At 48.0% G+C, this 21449-nt stretch overlaps 1 protein-coding gene across 1 annotated transcript in view; it reads right to left on the bottom strand.

Annotated features, from left to right (window-relative positions):
* Positions 1-4136: 4136 nt before the first annotated feature.
* LOC101351825 (ral guanine nucleotide dissociation stimulator-like) overlaps positions 4137-21449 on the bottom strand; it is a 24815-nt gene continuing 7502 nt past the window's right edge. Inside the window, exons 2-15 of the mRNA XM_012559607.1 lie at positions 17028-17142; positions 12178-12371; positions 11517-11564; positions 10390-10583; positions 9858-10126; positions 8863-9078; positions 8386-8489; positions 7822-7891; positions 6738-6926; positions 6265-6333; positions 5682-5768; positions 4877-4909; positions 4413-4534; positions 4137-4194 (exon numbers count right to left, since the gene is read on the bottom strand). Coding sequence (XP_012415061.1) covers positions 4137-4194; positions 4413-4534; positions 4877-4909; positions 5682-5768; positions 6265-6333; positions 6738-6926; positions 7822-7891; positions 8386-8489; positions 8863-9078; positions 9858-10126; positions 10390-10583; positions 11517-11564; positions 12178-12371; positions 17028-17142 — 1768 coding nt within the window. The remainder of the gene's footprint in view (positions 4195-4412; positions 4535-4876; positions 4910-5681; positions 5769-6264; positions 6334-6737; positions 6927-7821; positions 7892-8385; positions 8490-8862; positions 9079-9857; positions 10127-10389; positions 10584-11516; positions 11565-12177; positions 12372-17027; positions 17143-21449) is intronic.

The following is a 21449-nucleotide window of genomic DNA, read 5'->3' as shown; positions in this document are numbered from 1 at the left end:
ACTTTCCCACCCCACCCAGGGCAATGTACTCAAGCTGACTGTCCAGACTCAGGGCCTATGGAAGGGCTGGATGAAAGAGCAGACAGGGCTGATTTGCATGATAGGAACTTCCCTCTCCCTGGAGTCAGTGGGGCTACATAAGAAACTTGGGGAAGCAAGGCCCCAGCTGGGGGTCCTCAAGATGCAGACCTCTGCGGACATCTCCTCCATGGCCTGGACCTCTGTCCTCACCCTCCTCACTCACTGCACAGGTGACTGGAAACTGGGCCTCAGGCCTGGGGACTGGGGGCACAGGACCCACCTTCCTCCCCTTGTCCAATGACCTCAGTGCCTCTCAGCCGTCTCTGTCTCCCACCTTACTGTCAGGGTCCAGAATTCAGTCTGTACTGATTCAGCCGGCTGCAACTTCTGTGACTGTGGAACAGTCACCTGCTCCGCAGTGGAAGCAGCACCAAAACTGGACAGTCAAATGGGTCTAAGAACCAACAATTACCTGGTAGTACTCCCAAAACAGTAATCTATCAAAGCCGAATTCTGCCCTCAGGAATCCTGGCCTGATACTGGCTCTAGTTGGCTACTCTTTTATCAATACTACAATGTCTTAGTTCCTGCAGATTTATGGTAATCTCATCCTCACATAATGCAAGACCTCCAAATTCATTATTTTTTTAAAATTTGTTTTGACTATTCTAGGTCTTTGTATTTGCCCATAAATTTTTAAATGAACATGTGAAATCATCTAAAAAAAAACTTGCTGATATTTTCATTGGAATTTAATTGAAGCTACAAAACAATTTGGGGAGAACTGACATCTTAACAACGTTGAGATTTTTGATCCATGAACATGCTATGGAACTATGCTAAGTTAGGTCTTCTTTTCTTTATCTCAGGATGTTCTGTAGTTTTCACCGTGGAGGTTTGCATACGCTTTGATAAATCTAGCCCTAAGTATATAATTTTGAAGTTTACTGCAAATGGTATTTTGCTGATTTTAATGTCCAGTTGTCCATTGCTAGAACCTGGAAATGCTCTTGATTTTTTTTTTTTAATTGACCTGGTACCCTATACTTGGAAATTGGATCTACTAACTTTTCAGAGATTCCGTAGAATTTTAAACAGAAATGATCCCGCCATCTAGAATAATCTTCTTTCATTTTGAAGAAATTTTAAAATTTCCTTTATTGTTGTTTATCTTAAATAAATTGAATGTCTTTATTTCACTTACCCTTTAGAATGACATCTACTCAGAATAAAATTACAATTTTACATTTTTTGGTACTTCAAGTTGTGTGTTCTGATTTCCATTTCTTCAACAGACATGTGTTTTTACATCTTGGTTGTAGATGTGTCCATTTCCCCCCACCTCAGGCTTCCTTAAGTTATTCAACAATTTTTCATTGCTATGCCTAGATGTTTTCTCCTTTATATTTATTCCTCCTTCAGTTTTGTTTAAAGTGATCGACTGCTGAAACGTTGGTCGTTGGAATCCACTAGGGGCTCCGCTGGAGAAGGATGTGGTAGTCAGCTTCCATAGAGACTTACAGCCTTGCAAACCCAATGGGGTCCCTATTAGTGGGATTTGACTCAACAAAAGTGGGCTTTGTTCGGTCAGTTTTGTTTATCTTAGTCCCTGTGTCTAGGCCTGAGAGAGTAGGATCACCCCTCTTGTTCATCCCCAGGGGTCTCTACAAGGCCTCCTGCACTGGCAGGTAGGGCAGGATCAGGTTTAGGCAGTGCACTTTGGGCCATGTTGGGTGCAAGACACTCCCTTCTCTTCTGAGATGAGTCATTTTATCCTTTATTAGCTGGCGGGGTTCCTGGACAACTGAGGATATGGCTATTGGACACACTTTTTTGCTAGTAGGGTAGGTCAGACACAGAGTTATTAATCTAAATGTATAAACATAAATTTCTTTCTGATTATTTCTGTTACCATATAATAATTATATGGATTTTCTATTTTTATTTTTTCTAGGTTGAGTGTCTTTGAAGAAATAATTCCTTAAATTGCAGGGGTTTATTGAATATGAGAAATTTACTTTGGGACTGGTGAGCATCTCAAGGATATTTAAAGTCTCCTCCATAGTTGCTAACACTGAGAATAAATCCAAGGTGTGAATAAAGACCATGGAGCTGTCATGCTACATGTCTTTGTACAAGTGGGGTTATTTGGTTGGTGATGCTGCCCTCAGGTGGTTCTCATATGCATAGAAGACTACTATAGATTCAAAATGAATTCTTCCTCAGGGCTCTAGAGTGACCACTGAGAAGACTGAGGGGAGCTCCAGCTGCGATGTGGGTCGTGGGACTCAGAGGTCAAGGGGGCTATGCCTGTACCTGGTTTGGGTCCTTCTCATCCCTACCTGTCTTACCTTCTGCAGAGATGATAGGTCTTGTGACACCAGGAGTATTCTCTCTCTCTCTTTTTCTTTCCTCTTCCCAAACAGTGCATATATATAATGTAATTTGCACACAATTTTAGGGTGATTCATGGACCTCTAACATCTATCTAGTAATTCATGGATCACAGACCAAGAATCTTTGAACTAAATGACCATCATTCATTCACTCAGCAACTATTACTGATGGCCTGCTGTAGCATTTGGCTTTCCAACTGTGATGTTCTGTAAGGTGAGATGACACAGGTGGGTGTTTCAGTTGCAGCTTTGAACCTATTACAATGACTTCCACCACTGACAGTCCCCTGCCAGTGAACAGCAGAACATCCCAGAGTACAGGAAGCCTGGGAGAATGTTTCTGAAGTCCTGGAATGTGAGTCCATTTGTGGGAGAAGCATATTTTATGGTTTTGAGCTACATAATCCTTAATTTATACATATGATTTCAAGAAGTTCAGTAATGGGATTCATGGTATATTGTGGTTGATATGTTTACTGTGTTGACTTAAATTTTTAAAAAAGCAGTAAGGAAAATTGTAACAGTTCTTTCTTCACAGAGACTATTTCTAAAGTAGTGGTGTTAAATGTAACATGTACAAATATTTAAGGGCAATCCTTGGGGACCCTGTGATATGCACAAGGCACCATGGAGAAGCCTGGTGTCTGCTGGATAACAGCAAAACCCATTTGCTGATGAAGCTGTAGGTGCAGTTAGACATGACCCTGCCCGTAAATGACCGGGACATTAAAGAACAAGAAATACACTAATATAACTAATAATTAAATATAAATTGCTATAGCTACAACTATATCCCCAGGAAAATAAATGAAAGTAAAATAATGCAAAACTTCATGACTATAAAACTAAATGACCAAATGTAAATTACAAAAAAAAGCACATGGATTGCTGATAGAAATAAACAAGAAGAAATTAAACTTTTATTATTTTAAGAAGAAAATATTCATAAATAAACACAAATAAGAATAAAATACTAACTAAAAGGTAATAACAATGAACACTGGGTCATCTCCAGCTCCACTCAGGTTCAGGCTTCCAGGTCCCAGGCTTCACTGGTTTCAAGCCCAGAATCTACAACACACACAAGGGTGGGAATCACTGGGGAGGTACCAAGACGGATGGAGAAGGAGTGCGCTGGGGTGGGCTGTGGGACTCAGAATTAGGAGTCCTTGGATCCCTCACATTCTGAAAGGTTAGGTGCACAGGTCCAGAGGGCAGCCTTCAGTATGGTGTCCATTGTCTTTTGAACTGTCCCTGTAGTATTCAATGCTTCCTGGCTATTTCCCCACTTTCAATTAAAGGGACACAATAAGCTGGTCACAGGAGTGGGATCCTCTGCTGGTTCTGGGCTCTGCTTTCAGGTCTTAGCAGCTGGGTGTAGGTGTCAGCTTCCCTTGAGGTCTGCCTTGTGGACACAGCCCAAGTCCACCCTTCCCCAGCTACCACTGTGCTGTCTGTGTCAGGCACTGGGCTAAGTGCTTAGTGAATCAACATTACCCCATTGGCTCCAGCCATTTAGGAGATCATTTAGCATCAGCCCATTTCACAGTGCAGAAAACTGAAGCACAGAAAGGTGAGGAGACATGCCTCAGTCGCAGGCTGTCTGACTCCCCCAGCCCATGCTGGACTCTGACCGTCACTGAGCACCGGGGCAGCCAGCCCTTGCCCACCCAGATCTGGGCACTCACTCGCACCAGCTCTTGAAGACGGTCAAGTCCTCTAGGTCTTCTTGCTGGACTGCTGTGTCCGGGGCTCTAGCTCACAGGACAGGTTGTAGCTACAGGACAGAGGGTAGCTGTGAGGCTACCAGGACCCTCACCTCATGGTCTCCCACCTAGTTTCTGCCCAGAAGCTGGAGTCCAGGAGCCTCAGCTATCATCAGGGAACAAGGGGTCCGCTGCTGACCAAGAAACCAAGTCCACAGGCTCTGTGGAGCAGCCACCAGGGACAGCCCCCCAACCCCCCACCATGGCCCAATTGCTACCCAGGCTTCACCTCTCTGTCTCGGTGAGACGCTCCATGCCCTGGAACCAGGTCTCAAATTGCTCCTGGGCCATGATGGTGTAGTGTTGGCAGGCCCACTGGAGGAGTTTTATCTCCTGCAGCACACTAAACTCCTGGGAACAGAGGGAAAGACAGGAGGCTGACCTGGCCTGGGCATGAGTGCTGGGAGTGGCAGGGCTCCAGTCTCTGGGTCTTTCCTCCCATGGGGTCCCTTCTTGCCTCCATTCCCATCCAGAGCCTATCCTGTTCTCAGAACTGATTCAAAGTCTCTGCCTGCAGGTTGACCTGGGTTCCAACCCCCTAGCTCTACCCTTGTGTGGTACATGTCTCCCCTTTTCTGTGCATCAAACTTTTCCCATAAATCTAAAAGGAAGGGGGATGGAGCAAGGGAATGTCCTGTCCAGGAAGGGCTCCGATTTCCTCCCCCACCCCCAGTGTGTTCCCGTACTGCTCACCTTTCTCCTCTTCTGGAAGTTTATCAAACCTCCCTGGAAGACACACAGACAATGTCCATCAGAATGGGTCCTAGAGGCCCTTACCAGCCTGTAGCCCATCCTAGGGGCTCTGGTGGTGTAGTGGTTAAGAGCTATGGAGAGGTATACCTGCTAACCAAAAGGTCAGCAGTTTGAATCCACCAGCAACTCCTTAGAAACCCTATGGGACATTTCTACTCTGTCCTACAGGGTCGCTATGAGTTAGAATCTACTCCAGGGCAAGAGGTTTGGGTCCTCCCCAGCTTTGGTTTAGCCCTTCCTGTTTTGCACTACCAACAGAGCCCAGGAGAGGGCAGCAGCACAAACATCAGCACATGATTCTGGTTCAGGTTTTGGCCACCAGAGAAAAGGGGACAGGAGACAGAGGATAAAGTATCATAAAGCCCGAACTTCTCTGATGATAAGTGAAGAGGTTGAGGCCTTGGGCAAGGAGGTGCTGCTCAGACACTCGGGGACTGTCTGACTTTGCAGCCCATGTCACCCCTTCAGGGAGACACTGTGTCCAGCTCAGGTAAAAACCTCATGCAGTTTTGCAGTCAGAAACTCTGCTGCTTCATCAGCCTGGGGCACTGGGACAGGTGGCTTATGCTCAGCCTCCATTTACTTGTAGGTAAGATGGCCTGAAACCCTCAACTCACAGGGGCTGCGGTGAGGCTCGCATGAAACAAGGCACCATGGGCTGAGAGCTCAGGGATCAGTAAGGGGGACCCTTTCCTCCCAAGTCCCAGGATCCTGGTTCCTGCCCCACAGCCCCAGGCTCACTCACATCCAGAAAATCTGGCAAAGCAGTGTCCAGCATCACCAGGTCTGTGAGGTACACTCCCAGGTAGGGCACAGTGCCCTGGATGACACCCTGTAACATTGGGTGGGAGTGAGGATGAGCACACACTCTCAGATGCCCGCAGAGGCCCCTTCCCTGAAACTCCTCAAGCTCACACTTTTTGCCCTACATGGCAGGCTCCCACTTAGAGCATCCTGGGGACCCTTAGCCGCCTCTACTTGAGTCTCCATCTCCAGTTTCATGGACACTGAATTCCCTCTAATCATCTTGAGGGATCAGCTTTTGGCAACTCACAAACCGTATGTGGTCCCTGGCCCCACCCCATTCCCAAATCCACCCTGACGCCAGCTCTTTCAGGCCCTAACTCTGGCAGCTATAACTTGCTCCCCAAGATACTAGCAGGTCCAGGCAAGGCCCTTCTAGGACCCACAGGAGGTCATGTACAATGAAGGCATTTCAAGCACTGAGTCCCAGGAGGAGAGGGTCTGAGAAGGAGGGGCCCCTCCTCTCCTGACTTGGAGCCAGCTCCTCCTGGACCCTTCCCTGGCCTCAACTCACTCACCTTCACTTTCTGCTGCTGCCCCTTCTGGGCCCTCTTGGGGTTCATCTTCAGGGTGGCAAACTTGGAGATCCCCTCCTGTCAGAGTCAAGGTTGAGTCAGTGAGGACATCCTCCTATGGCCACTTTACTTCTCCCGCACTCTTGTTTGGGCCTTGGATACCTGACTAGAGTCGGATGTACATCACCACTGCCACCTCCAGTGTGCTCTGATTTTAGATTCAAACCCCAACTCAACACTCACTGGAGTGTTGCCTTGGGCAAGCAGCCTGACCCTCCCTGCGCCTTTTTCCTCATCTGGAAAGTGTGGTGGGAATTCCCCCCTAGCTATAGGGTTTTCTGAAGACCCAACCCTATGTCACTATTTTCATTGTTGTTCTTGCCATCCCCCTTTCCATGGTGGAGCCCTGCACAAGCTCATGCACATACCTTTTCTCCTTAACCCTCTTCACCACCCCATGAGGAGGGCCACAGCAATCTCACCCTTCCATTTTCCAGATAAGAAAACAGGGGTCCTAAGAAGGGCAGCAATGTGTCCAGGGTCTCACAGGGAGTCAGAGAAGAGACCAGCTCCTCTCTCCCAGCAGGAGGCCCTGGGTCAGCTGCCTTCACCCTGTCCCCCACCACTGACCCAGGGGACTGTCCTCCCAGCTGAGTTCCAGCTGGATTGAGCTGTGGAGGGAAGGGACAGGGTGTCTCAGAAGGCCTGCTGCAACACCACTGGAGTCTCTGCCCTCAAGACATTGCAAAGGCTTCACCTTCACAAGGAGTCCTCAGAAACTCCACTGTGGAAAACTCTGTCCCCATCAACTATGGAATGGGCTTCCCAAAGGGCCATTTCTGACCAACTGGGTAGAAGTTGCCAGGAGCAACGTGCAGTGACACTTTGCTTCCTCTTTTAGGTGGAAGCTTCTGAGGTAGAGTCTGGATTCATTTGTCTCTAGACACTTCTCATAAGCCATCTGGCCATATGTCAATGCAATGGAGACCCCATGATGAGAATCGTGAGTGTGGGATTGATGAGCAGTGTCTGCTGTATGGAAGGGGTTGGGGGAGTCCTAGACTGTATGCACATCTGTCTCCTGGGTCGAGCCATTTGGACGCAAGGCAGGGCCACAAGGCCCACAGGACTCCCCTGCAGTCTTTATCTCTGGTGCAAGGGGTGGTGCCCGCCCCTTGGGTGTGCAGTGCAGACAAAAGAAATAGCAGGGCTGTCTGCTTGAAGACATGCTGTGTTGCACTGTGGAAGGAAGGACCCCTGTCTGCCCAATTAACCAACAGCCCAGAGGAGCTGAGTCCAATCATTAGGGACCAACTTGGAAGCCAGAGACATACTCATTCTGTCAGCTCATCAAGCCCTCCTACAACAGCACAGCCTCCACCACTACATCCCACTACCAGGGGTGTCCTGCTCTAACACTGCTCCCCACTTGCCCATTGACCAAATGGATCCCTCTTCCTCTTACTGTACTCAAGACGAGACTGGGATTTTTCACACAAACTTTCAAAGTGAAACTGATATACCTCCACCTGCCCTGTCCCTCCCCATCCCCTGCCTCCAGTTTACCTTAATGGGAAGGTCCCTGATCAGTGTGTTCTTGTTCTTACACAGCTTCTTAAAGGTCTGGGAGCTGTGGCTAAGGGGACAGGAAAGAAGGAAGGAGAAATTTGGGGATGCAGAGAGAGGTATGAGTCAAATACTTTTTGTTTGAGAGCCCAAAGGGTAAACTATTGGGGTGAGTAGTTTACAAACTGGGTTCCTCTGAGCACGCAAGGGCTCTCTGGGACTGGGGTGGAGGTCCCATGTTGGTGCAACAAGGATCTTGCATCCTATTTCCACTGAGCAGCTAGATTTTCCGAGTTTTGATTTCAACTGGACAGAGTTATGGGGATTTGAAGTGAACAGCTGACAATCAGTAGTTTGACTCCACCCTGTAGCTGAAAGATCAGGAAATAGAGTCCTGACACTGAACTGCTGGCTTGAAGACACATGGAGGCTTCCAGACCCTGTCCAGCAGTTCCTGCTCCTAAGCCTCCACCCAGCAGGTCTCAGGCTCACTGAGGGGGCAATTCTCATTCTTGTGTGATGTCCCAGATCTACCCTGATGCTGCTATTGGAGAGAATACCCACCTGGACACTTCTGCCCAAGTGTCTTTCAAACGACTGATTGGAGTGCTCTGCAAAGCAGAGAGAATGGCATGGAGTGAGGAGAAGTTCCTGTGGATCAGACACTCCTGGGGAAAGAAAAAGGATGAGCCATGAGGTGGAGGCTTGGACCTCCACCTGCTGCAGCCTCAGTCTATCTCAGCTGACATCTCCCTCCTCGGTGAGACAGACACTCACAAAGCCCCTGCAGGGCACTCTTGGACCCAAAGGACAAGGACCACAGGGAGGATGATTTTACCTCAACCTGAGGATAGAGTTTAGGTAGGAATGAGTGTCCCACAATGGCACAAGCCAGTCAAGGCCAGTGTGCCTCTGCACAGGAAGGGACTATGGTTTGTGTAGGGGCTTCAACCACAGACTTCAATCCTGAGGGCTGACATAAGACAAAAGGGAGTTCCCAGGACTGGGTAAAGAGGTCCCCTGGGCTCCCCCACAGCCTACCCTGGCCACCTCGATCCAGTGCTCCACCACGCTGGCCCTGTCTGGGGCCTTCATGCTCCTGTCCCCCAGGCAGGTGGTGATTACACAGTGCACCACACTGTTAAACTGTGTGACAGTGGCACGAACAGTGGGTGCCAGGTGTTCCTTGCCCTTCTTCTTCCTCTGGGACCAGATGGAGCCTAAGCAGTCATAGGGCACCACCTTCTTGAATAGCTCCTGGAGAGGAGGAGAAGTGTCACTTGTCATTCCCCACCCCAGCTCAGAGCCCACAGTCCCACAGTCTTAGCCCAGGGCACATTGGTCTGAGCTGGAGCTCTGGATGCTGAGGATGTGGCTTAGGCCTTGTGGAGGGTCTTTATTTGTTCTCTCCCATTGTGTGCACTCAACAAATGAGTTAACCAGGGTTCATTGCTGACAGGGAAGAGAGCACAGTATTGTCACCAGTGCCATCCTCACTAAGCAAGCACCATAAGGTAACTCCAGCCTGCACATACCAAGGTAGCACCTTCTGCCCATCTTGATAAGCCCTTTTGGTCTGTCGCCCCATTCAGATGCGCATTCTCCCTGGGTATCACAACTACAGCCTTTGGAAGATTTCCATAAAGCATTGTACACATTAGGTGCCTAATTAGTACTGAAGTTGGTTAAGGACCCCTGGGCAGAAGGATGGTCCACCCATAAACTGAGTGTCCATCAGGGAATACCACTCGGCCTTTTAAGGAGCCATCCCCTGCTAAGTTGAGTAGTTGTCCTATCTCATCAAATCTTCACAGTCACTGTAGGCAACAGGATGGGTCAGCAGCCTGTGTTTACTATCCATATGTGGACAGCAGCCCAGGGGGTTAAGAAATGTGTCCAAACCCCATGCTTGGTAAGCGGTGGATCAGGGATTTGGATGCAGATCACTGAATCCAGATCAGGAAAAGACAAATCTTGGGCATCAAATGCCAGAATGAAGGTCTGCCCAGGTACACCCTACCAGCCCAGCTGCTCACCACGTCCATCATTGTTAATTGCTCTGCCACCAGCTTGGGAGGGAACGACAAGATGTTCAGCTTCTCCTCTCTCATCTCATGCATTGTGCTCACAAGTGAGGGCCAGGAAGGCCCTGGTGTTGGAGCCAGCACTTGCCGGAGCTCTGGCGTAACTGCTGGGGCTGGCGATGGAGCTGATTCTGGAGCTGCCGGAGGAGCTGCCTCCAGCTCTAGAGCTGCCACTAGAGCTGATGCTGGAACTCTGTGTAGCTCCAGAGCTGGTTCTGGAGCTGGGAAGAGAGAGAGTTTCACCAGTAGAAATGGCTTTCTATATGATTTTCCAAACATAGAAACCATGCCACTGCCTTTGTGAGTAGCCCCAGTTCAAGAACCCCTCTTTCTGGAAGCCTTCCTCGACTGCAGTCCACAGGATGAGTAATCTGCGGCTAGTCTTTGCTCCTTTCCCAACCTAAACTTGGGAGCTTCCTCCCTGTGTACCTAGCTAGTACCCCTACCCACATGCTCTCATACACCCTCCCTCATTCTGTCTCACCCTCTGGCTCTGCCTCAGTGGGCTTTAGGTGCTCCATGTGTGCCAGGAGAAGGCGGGCACGTTGCTCCAGCTCTGATCCAGGCATATTGAGCCCTGTGTAGTCTACCAGCAGCCGGAGGCAGGGGAAATCCGGGAGCTCATAGAAATCTTCTGGGTATTGGTTCAGCCAGAGGCCCAGGATGGAGGAGATGGCGCTGGGGGCAAGTGGGTGGGCAGCACAGTCAGAGGCCTGCCTTTCCTTCCATGCATCTTCCAATGGGATCTCTGTGGGGAGCTGGCCTACTTGCCAGGTCCTGCCTGTTCAGAGGCCAGGTCCACCCCAGTGTTCCTCCCACCCCCTACTCTGGCTGTGCTGGCAGTGGCAGCCTGGTCTTCATGCTGGGGGCTGGAAAACAGCCTGTATCATAGGGAGCTCTGGATCCACGGTCTCACCAACTATCCTCTTCCGCAGGAATCCTGGCCTATTCTGTGTGTCTTCCCTGGACGGTAAACACCAAGAGGGCAGGCAGGTTGGGTGCTCTGCTCATTGCTCTGTGCTGACACACAGTATGTGCTCCATAAATGTCTGATGGATGAGGGAACAATGGAGTCTGTCTTCCTGCCCCCACCTTCCCGGGACCCTTGTGACAGCGCCACCTCTAGTTTGTGCACCCACATGCTGCCTTATTCTCCGCATTCCACGTGTTGTCCCATCTCCCATTGCCAGTGTGTCACCAAAGGACAGGGTTGCAGCCTGCCCCAGCCCCATGTGCAGCTGTCACACAGCCCTGAGGTCTAAGCCAGGTCAGGGAGCAGGTTGGACGCTACACCTGTTCTGGGCCTCAGGGTGGTGGTGTGATGGGGGCAAGCTGGGCTGAGAAGGGTCTGGGATGGGGATGAGTCTTCTCAGGTTTCCTTTCTGAGCCTGCTGTCCACCTACTCCACCAGGCGCTCTAGACCTTATGCTCAGCTCTTTGAATCCTTTCCTGTCGCAGGAGAAGTCCATAGACTTCAGCCCTCTAGCAGGAATCATAAGATGTAGGAGACCCAGGATTCTGCCCAGCCTTTTGCCAGCAGCAGCTTCCTCCACTCTTCCCACCTGTCTGTAGAGATAGGAACCCCTCCTTCTTGTTGCCAAATCCACTTACTTTTTTATTTGGTCCTGGGGTCCACCATTACCAGGGATGTATCCATACCTAGAAGAGGCGGTGAGTATTTCACAACAATGTCCTGTGTGCATCCCCCCTTGAGAAGTCTACTGTTTCTGTCTGACACATGACTAGAATGTAAGCTCAGGAGGGCAGGGTTTGTGTCTACTTTGCTCAAGGAATGATGCTAAGTGCCTAGACTATACCTCCAAATGGTAGGTGTTTATTGTACATCTGAAGAATTAATGAGCTACTGTTTGTACCTTCCCAGTTATCTGAGTAGGCCAGTTAGTCTGCCCTCTTAGGGATCTTTTCTCCAGTGATAAAGACCCTAAGATGGAATCTCAACCCCTCATTTCTCAATGGAGAAACAGTTTTCGCCATGATCCTGGTGACAGTGAGGGGTGAGGCAGAGAGCTTCATCATGGAGGAGAGGAACATGAATCAATACGAACAACCACAGCCTCTCCAGCAGCACTCAGTAATCACTTCACATAGCTATCCCACTTAGTGCTTACAATAACCCTATACTGGGCATCCTTTCACTTTCCCGCTTTTAAGAGGACCGAAGAAAACTCAGACAGGCAAAGTGATATTCCCAAGATGCATAGCTAGTAGGTGGCATAGTTGCCACTGTGCTGTAAAAGAAGCAGGCACTTACTTTTTGAAAAGGACCTCTAAGACCTGTTTGGTGGTCCCGAAAGACCGGTAAGTGGACAGAAAGGTAGAGATGTAGGAAGCGTCATTGTCCTTGAAGGCAGACACAAGGGGCTCTACTAAGGTTTCAATTGTAAATACTTTATAGGTCCGCGCTGAGGACTTCCTATGCAGGCTCGGCACTGACTCATTTTCACTCTGGAGGTGAGACAAAGAAGGAACATATATTGTGGTGTGGCTCCATGAACGACTAGGAGGCCGGGGGTTGGAGCACACACCGGGAATCCCTAAGCCATAACACCATTATCATCATCACAACTCCCCTCGCAAATCTTCCCAAATCACATGACTTCTCCTTCAGCAATTCTTCTCTGTCCCCCATGGACCTCTTTCCCCAATGGACCCAGCCTCATTCTGACCACCTTCTGTCTTATTACTTAGGTCTGTATTTCCTATGTGCCCACCTAAGTGAGACTCCATAAGGGTAACGGCTGTATGACCTAGGGCCTGGTATGGTTGGGGATGGGTGTGATACTGCCCAGGTGGGATCACAGTGGTGGCCAGGCATGGTTTGACCTTCCCTGGTCCACTCCGTGTTACCTTTGGGTTCTGCCTGTCCATTGGCCTGAGGCTTCTGGAATGAGGGCGGAGCCAATGTCCAAATCGTTCAAAAATATTCTCACTCCGTGACTTCCTGAGTCTATAGTCTCTGGAAGTCGATAAACAGCGAGAAAACATCTTGCTGTCTTGAGCTTCTTTGCCCAAGTGAGCTGGGTAGGGAGTTTTCTATAGAATGTGGGTGCCTGGTTATGAGAGTTCCAAGTTCTGTTGGGTTTATCACCAAGGAAATGTGGTCACTTCCTGTGTCCCCTTACCTTGGCCTACTCCTTGAAACAGACCTTCCCAAAGGGCCCAGAGGGTTTCACGCTGCTCTCCCATGACACCTCTATATCTCTAGACAGATAAGACAACACCATGCTTCCTATAGCCTTTCAGGAAACCTCGGTGCATTCAGTGTCCCAGCTTTGAATAGACTTAGCTGCCTTCAACCCTGGCTTCTGCCTCTCACCAATGATGTGACTGTTGACCACTTAGTGTGCCTGTGAGGGCTCCGCAGTCCTCCAGTCTGTACAGTGTGGGATAATGCTAGCATCTCCTTTCTAGGGACATCATCAGGTGTTTGTGAAGTAATATGGATAAAACCCTGGGCTGATGTCATGGGGAGCTAGTGCACAAACTTTGAGTTAGAAAAAAATATGAGAAGTGGTGGGAAGCAGTATGGAGTATAACTCAAACCAAGGCTGGGTTCTAGGAATGTGATATTGGGAAAGCTGCTTCTGCTGTTGGTCTCATTTCCGTTTTTGACCATGAGGAGGATGAACTTAAATAGAAATTAGATAACATCACCCTCAGGCATAAAAGCCTCCAGAAACTTCCATTATATTTAGAATCAGATCCAATTGCCTCATGTCAGACTGCACACTGGCTCCCAATGTTCTGGCCACCTGCACACACATCCCTGTGTATTGTCCACTTCTTAAGTGTGGAGTGGAATCAATGACTGCCTTCTAGAGACTAGAACAAGCAAAATATATGGGATTTTATTCTGGTACTCTCTTTCTCTTGTTCTCTCTCACTCTCTCTCTCACTTACTCTGGGGAGCAGCTGCAATAGTACGAACTGCCATGTGGAGAAGTCCATGTAGCAGAGAACCAAGGGAGGGCGGTGGCCAACAGTCAGAGAGGAATTGAGACCCTTAATCCCACAGTTCACCAATCCTGCCAAGAGCATGTGAGGGAGCTTAGAAGTGGATCCATCCCCAGTCAAGTTTCAGTTGAGGCCACAGCCCTAGCCTCCTGAGAGACCTTGAGACAGAGGCACCACCTAGGCCATGTCCTAATTCCTGATCAACAGAAACTGTGAGATATTTTATGTTTGTTGCTTTGAGCCACTAAGTTTTGGGGTAACGTTGTCACAGACCAATACATAATGCAGGCTACTAGGCCACCGGATCTGGCTCTGACTTCCTCTTGCCCCCATCCCCTCCTCCAAACTCACTTGGGACACACTGGACACCATTGGTCCTTCTTCTCTGGACAAACTCACTTGTGCCTCTGAGTCTCTGCTCCAGTTGTGCCCTCTTCCTGCACCCTGTTCCCAGCCTTGTGCAGGGCTGGCACCCTCTTCCTATTCTTGTCTCTGCATAATGTCACCTAAGTGAGCCTTTTGAGATCTTCCCCCTTATTAGTCCCCAGGCCTCCCTCTCAGCAGCCTGCTGTATTCTTGCTATCGCACCAACTCTTCACCTTCACATGTGTTCATGTGCTTTGTCCATCTCCCCCTCCAGACTTTGAGCTCCTGCAGGGCTGGGACCATGTCAGCAGTGTTTAGCACTTCACCTGGTGCATAGCATGGGTGAGTATTCGGAGCCTAGTTGAGAAATGAATAAATGAGATGACCTCTGACCAGCTCAGATTGTGAAGGTGGATCTTAATAAAGGAGGTGAAAGTTGGGACTGAGTCAGGGGGACTGGCAGAATGAGCTCTGGATGACTCTTCCCTGCTTTTTTTGCTCCAGCAAAGCACATGATTACCTCTGGGAGAAGGGCCTACTGCTCCCTGCTAGCACTGCAGCCCCAGGCAGAGAAAGCACAAAACAAAACACACACCTTGTTCAGGTGTCATCAGGACAGATTCTTCTAGGATCCCGGGGGGACAAATGAGTGGGACTTATAAACTCCAAGGTTAGAGTGAGGGTCTTTGAAATCTCCCTTGCCACCTTCTTTGTCTCAACTGGCCTTGAGTGTCCAATTCACATAGGACACATCTTCAACACAGCCAGAGCAGTGACTCTGACCTCACATCTAAAGAAGGACCCTGAGGTTCCAACAAGGATTCGTCTTGGCCCTGGAATCTGGACTCATGATACAGTGCTCTCATGCTCTCCCCTACACCAAGTCCTATGTTCTCCAGCCCTAAGCCTCTGTCTGCTCAGATTGACCTCCAGGGACTAGAAAGCATTTTCCAAGGCCCCCAGTGTGCAGCAGGTCATCGATGGAGAACCAAGGCCAACAGACAGTTTTCTGAGTCTGTGGAGCCCATGGATTTACCCATTCTAGAACCCAGTTATAGAGGAGAAAAGAGAGGCCTTGCCTCCTGTGGCCCCCTTCACACTAGTGGGGGCTCACCCTAGTTCCAGGTTCCCATAGCATCGGGCTGCAGACACCCTCTCATCTCGAGGCTGCCCTGGGGTGCCTCAGCCCAGGCAGACCCTTGGGGACCTCTGCGATCCCCTGCCCATCGGCCCAGCCTCTCCACCCGCCCCCCACCTTGATATGGTCCTGTGGCCCGTTGCTAGGAGACTGTATGTCAATGTCCATGGCAGAGATGTATCCCATCTCTTTCTTCCTACCCTCTTGTCAGTTCCCTGGTGTCTGCTCCTCCACTGACCCACCTCCATGGCCCCCACCTGTGAGTTCAGTGTTTGTGCCTGTGAGCATGTGGGGATGCTGAGAGGAAAAGCTCCCAGCATGGCAAGAGGCGGGGCAGCGGACGCCCAGATCTTAGAGGCACTCACTGCCAAAGCCAATCCCAGGGGCAGATGTTGAGGCCTGTGCTAGGAGGCTCATGTGCTGTGGGCCATTGCCTGGATCTCTCTGGGCGTCATTTTCCCAATTGTACAATGAGGAGGTGGGGGTGGAGCAGAGTAAGTGCACTCACAGTGAGGACCTGGTGCCAGCTCCCTCCACATTGGATGGGGTGGGGGCTGCTTGCAGTGAACACAGGTGGGCAGGCCTCCCTAATACAAGTGGAGACTGGGTGACATTTCATGGATCTGCCACACCTCGGGTCCAAGGCCATGTATGCATACAGGGCTCCGGGTGGGCCTGGGCACAGTGCATACATGTGACTCCAACTTGCTCACAGGCGCTCACATAATACGCCAAAGCTTCCATTTGCTCAGCAGGTGCCACACATTCCCCAATAACTCAGCCATCTCCTCTGTGCTCCTATGCACCCTGGGGCCAAGGTGTCACTCCCAATTCAGACAGGCAAGGGCTAATGGGCACTGGAAGTTGGGCATGGAGGGCCTGGAAATGCTGGAGCCACTGAGCTGCTCCCCTCCCAATTGCACACACTCTTCCTCTGATGTCTCCTACAAGGCCTGCCTGGTGGACTGAAGGGGTTGGGATACTAAAGCGGGAAACAGAAGGTGTATCAGGGAAGATGAGAAAATCAGGCCATCCCTCTGCTTCCTCCTCTAACCTCTCACCCCCTGTCCTTGCTGACAGGACCCTAGGAACCTGAGGTCTAGCTTGTCCAGCCCAAGCCCTGGCTGGTGGATGAGAGGACAGGAGGGAGCCCAGGCAGAGGCAACTGGACCACTGGAGATGATCAAGTATAGGAGGGTAGTTATTGTTGCTGGAGAGGCCCTCTTGGGAACTCAATGATTTCACTCCATTTTACAGATGAGCAACTAGCACCACCAGCATTTAAGACCACATGGCTGTAAGGAACCAAGCCCAGCCTTGAACATGGGACTCAGAATCACTGCTCTTAACATGACCGATGTCCATGCTCATGATCAGAGGTCTTGTGCTGAGTTGAGTGTGCCCGGTCTAGGTGGACCTCCTGATGTTCAAGCATCAGGCACTTTCATGTACCCTGTTACAATCCCCAACACATCCTCATGAGGTTGGAATCACTGGCCCCATTTTGTAACAGAGGAAACTGAGTCTCTGCAAAGTCACTGCATAAGCTTGCCTATTATAGGGCTGTGACATGGCCTAGCTGTGGGTTTAACCCTGCCCTGACCCCAAAGGCTGTGTTTAAACAAGATCCTGAAGGAGGAGACCTCTGAGTCCAGCCTTGAGGCGAGTCCAGCGTGAAGGGGTGGCTCCAGGAAGGGCACTGCAGACATGAGGATCTGAGGTGGGTAGGGCATGGTGAAGTCCAGGGTGAAGAGGGCTCTAGTGAGGATGGAGCGCACAGTGGGTGGACATGTTAAGGAAGGCGTCTGGACCAGATCACACAGGGCTCTAAACATCATGTCAGGAGAAGATGTCAGGGTCACTTCAGGTTGGAGGGTGAGCACAGAGTATGATTCAGCTAGGCATGTCCTTGCAAAGTCATGCCCATCCCAGAAGACTCTTCAGGAAACTCATGACAAGAAATCAAATGAAATGAGCACATTGAACACTAGAAAAATGCAGCACTCTCATCCCAATATTGATGGATGAAACCAGGAAGTCTATGTATTACTAACAAACTCCAGTGCCTGACAAGGTTGAGAAAGGCAGAAAGAAAAAAAAGGAGAAAGTGTGTGCAATATTTGCAATGACCTCCCTCCTCGTGATATGGAAATGGAAACTTAATGAAGATGTGTCCTCATTGCTACTGCTAGTTTACCAAGCTTGGTCCACATAAGGTCTTTAATTCCAAACATGCTTTGTTGTATGTATTTCCAATATGGTAAAAAAAAGTTGAAGATCATTCTTCTAGACGTTCCTCAACTTCTGGAAATGGTGATGATTTATAGAGCAAGCGGAACGGTAAGATAAATTTTTCTTATTACTGACAAATAATATCCACTTGTCAGATAAAGGATGGAATTAGGAATTCAAGATATGAGTATTTGTAGTGGCATAAATGGTATGTCTTCAGTTGAACTGTAGTGATTTGAGTCAATAGGAAAACTGTATTTAGAATATATGTTATAATATTTTAACATTTTATACTGATCCTTGAAAGGATATGCATTCATTAGCAGTTCTAACCAGGATTTCCTTTTTTTGTTTTTGGATTCAGAAAGCAAAGATACTGATGCAGCTGTAGCACAAAGAGACAGGATTGCTGGTGCCCTAAAGGAAAACATTTTGTAAAGTTCAGAGGTGTGTAAGAGTTAGAGCCCAGAAGTACAGTTTTGTCTTTCTGGACAACCAGAGGAGCTAGAAATTGGGAATTTCTGTTCAAAGCTGCTGATTTTCTACAATGCTTCCCCAGTCCTTGGTTTCTTCTCTTTAGATCCCTTAAGATTTTATGTCCTTCTTTCTATTTCTACTCTCGACAGCTACTACTTCTCCTTACAGTCATTACTACCCAGGTTATTGTTAAGTGGTTTTCCTTGCAGCAAAATGAGCAATATTTAAAATTGTGGTCAAGACTCTTTCCACTTAGTGTGACATGATAAAATTTGAACTTTATGTTTGTACTTTCCCGGGAGAAATCATGCTATAAATAGGTTTTGAATCCATGGTCAACCCCTGAAAATCCATTTAGCCCATAAGCTACCCTCTGGTATTTCATAAATGGTAGGTAGTTTCTAACATAATTTTTTTTTTAGTTTTTTTAACCTTTTAGTTTTTTGGAAATAAGTTACAACAGGTAGCACAAAGATCTAACATAATTATTAAGTGCCCTTTTAGAAGAAAAATGTGGGAGAACATCTTTAAAACTTTGAGGGTACAGAAAGATTTCTTAAGCAGGATACAAAAAGCATAAAAATTTTAGCAGCCTGCTATGGCTATTCCACCTGACTCCTTGGGACTCATAAAGCTGGTTGTCAAATCAGCATCATCATCTCATCATTACCATCCTTCTATTTGTAGAACAATTACCATTTAAAAGCACTGTTCCCGCTATCCCATTCATTCTGTCTTTTAAAAGGTGCTAAAGAGAAGGAAACTGAGCTTCAGAGAAATGAAATAACTCTTACCCCAAGAGCACACGGCCTCAAAGGGACAGAGATGGGATTTGAGCTCCCAGGGTCTCCAAGCACACGCCTTCACCACCTTTTAGCACTCTGGCTTCTTGGTCCAGAACCAGCTCACTGTGGAAGCACAGACCACAAGGTCTCTAACAGATCCTGGGAGGGCTCCATCTCTGCAAGGCCAGGCTGCCCCTGGGACTTAATTCTCTCTTCTTCTGCCCACCTCTTGTAAAGGCTCACCTCCTAGCCTTTCTCCAGCATACTAAGGGACTCGTAAGCGGAAGGAGACAGTGAAGAAGTAGAGAGGGATTTATTCTTCTCTCCTTGAGGTGAAGAGAGGTCTGGGGGTCCCGCGCCTGAAGCCCGGTTGCCAGCCCTTGTGCCACTTTCATCCTGCTCTCTTGAAGTTTGGAAACTGAAATTGCGATTTGAGAGCTGGAATCTTTTCTTTCTGTGTAAGACTACCAGAAAAAATGGCCGTGACATGGGGACCACAGGCTCCCCACTGCCCTCCCCACAGGCTCTCAGCCTAGGAATCTCCCAAAATGTCCTGGAGCTGGCCTCCCGGCAGTCCCCTTTCCTGCTGCATGGAGAGGAGACCCCGACCTCTGACAGGACCCGGATGATGTCCGCCCCTGGGGTCAGGTGGTGCTTTTTTAGGGTAAGGTGATGTGCTGGTCTTGGAATCAACCTGAAATCTCCAGGATTGGCTGAGCTCTTTATCTTCCACGAGCAAAAGTACACACAACCTTTATTATTTGTTTTGTTTCTTCTTGTAAGAGCAATTCATATTAAAGTTGGAAAATTTAGAAAGTGCAGATGTACCAAATGGAGAAAATGAAAACCATCCCTAACTCCATCAGCAAAAGAACCTCACTGTTCACATTTGGATGTACCTCCTTCCAGTCTTATTTCCTGCATTATCCCATAGGAAAGAGGGAGGAGGCTCATATGTGACCAATTCCAAAGTCTTTCATGGGAAGGGAAAGGTTTTCTCAGTGACTTCGTTTTGCAAAGCAGAAGACAGTTTGGAAAAGACCTTGATCATGAAAGTTCTCCATTAATGTGAGTTTTTGAAGTCTAATGTGGTCACCGTAGGAAATCAGCAAAACAAGTGGCAAAGAAATTTAACTCAGATTTAGCAATTAAGCTTGGGATGCTTAGTTTATATTTCCATGTGTTGGTTGGTGTTGTAAATAACTGTTTCAGGTCTTTTAAGAGAGGAATCCTATGTTGATATGGTGAAAATATACACCTGCAGCATGAATAAGAAATCCTAATACCACATGAATGTGTTCTGGCGGCTGATCATGAACTTCTAGATTCAAAACCCTGTCTCTTGTACTGCCTGTGTGGAAGGGAAGGTGAGGGACCCTGAAAACCTGGTCTGAAAGACTCCAAAATTGCTTTTGGGATGAGAAAGACACTGATGTTGGAGATGCCTGTGAAGAGTTCGCATGAAAATATTTTTTTGGAATCTGAACGTGGAAAAGTGTAATATCTACATATTTGCTCCAACTGTACATCATTTAAATATGTAGTTGCATCTAAAGTAATAAAATGAAATTTTATAAGTAAACATTTTATTTCTCTAAGTGTTTCTATAATCAGGACAATCCCAACAATTATTTTTATTGTCTCCTTAGAAACATTTTTTACTACTGCATTGCAAAAATTCACTTAGATTTGGGGTGGTCTTGTATTTGAGCATATGTTGTTGGTCTATCTATATAATTTTAATTGGTGAATTATGTGCATACTCTTTAGTAATCTACTTTTCTCTTTACTTAGTATATTGTAGATATATTAGCACACCAATAAATAGCCACCTATATCCTATTTTTAAACAATAGCGTTGTTTACATTAAAAATAGTCAACACTTGCCTACTTTTCTGTATTTGTTTTTATAAACCACATGCTATGAAACGCGTTAACATAGTTGACCAGACTCTAGAGTTCTAGCCCTTGTTCAGCTCGGCTGCTTCGTCTCTGAAAACTATCCCTCTTCTGTTAGGACCTGTGCCCTCTCCTCCACACCAAGGCTTGTCCCGCTAGGTTTGGCTGTCCCTTCTTCAGGGGACCCTCCCCAGACCTCAGACAGCAGAGCTTGCACCTCCCTTTTCTGAAGCTCCTCCTGATCACTGGGCAGCCTGCACATCAGGCTGGGGCCAAGAGCAGCACCTGTCTTCTCAGAAGTGGTCCTCCAGCCCTGGCAGCTGTATTTGTTTTTTTTTTTTTTTAAATTGTAATTTAGGTGAAGGTTTACAGAACAAATAGTTTCTCATTAAACAGTCAGTACACATATTGTTTTATGACATTGGTTAACAACCCCTCGACATGTCAACACTCTCCCTTCTCAAACTTTTTTTTCTTTTTTTTGGTGAAAATATACATAGCCAAAGATACACCATTTCAAAAATTTCTACTTGCACAATTCAGTGACATCGATTATGTTCTTCCAGTTGTGCTGCTATTCTTACTTTAGACGAAGGGTCACAGAACAAAATAGTTTCTCATTAAACAGTTAGTACACATGTTGCCCTATGACAATGGTTAACAACCCCACT

The sequence above is a fragment of the Trichechus manatus genome, unplaced genomic scaffold (genome assembly GCF_000243295.1).
Source record: "Trichechus manatus latirostris isolate Lorelei unplaced genomic scaffold, TriManLat1.0 scaffold00282, whole genome shotgun sequence".
Lineage (NCBI taxonomy): Eukaryota > Metazoa > Chordata > Mammalia > Sirenia > Trichechidae > Trichechus > Trichechus manatus.
The sequence above is the reverse complement of the archived record's forward strand: the minus strand, read 5'-3'. Positions and strand labels throughout refer to the sequence as shown.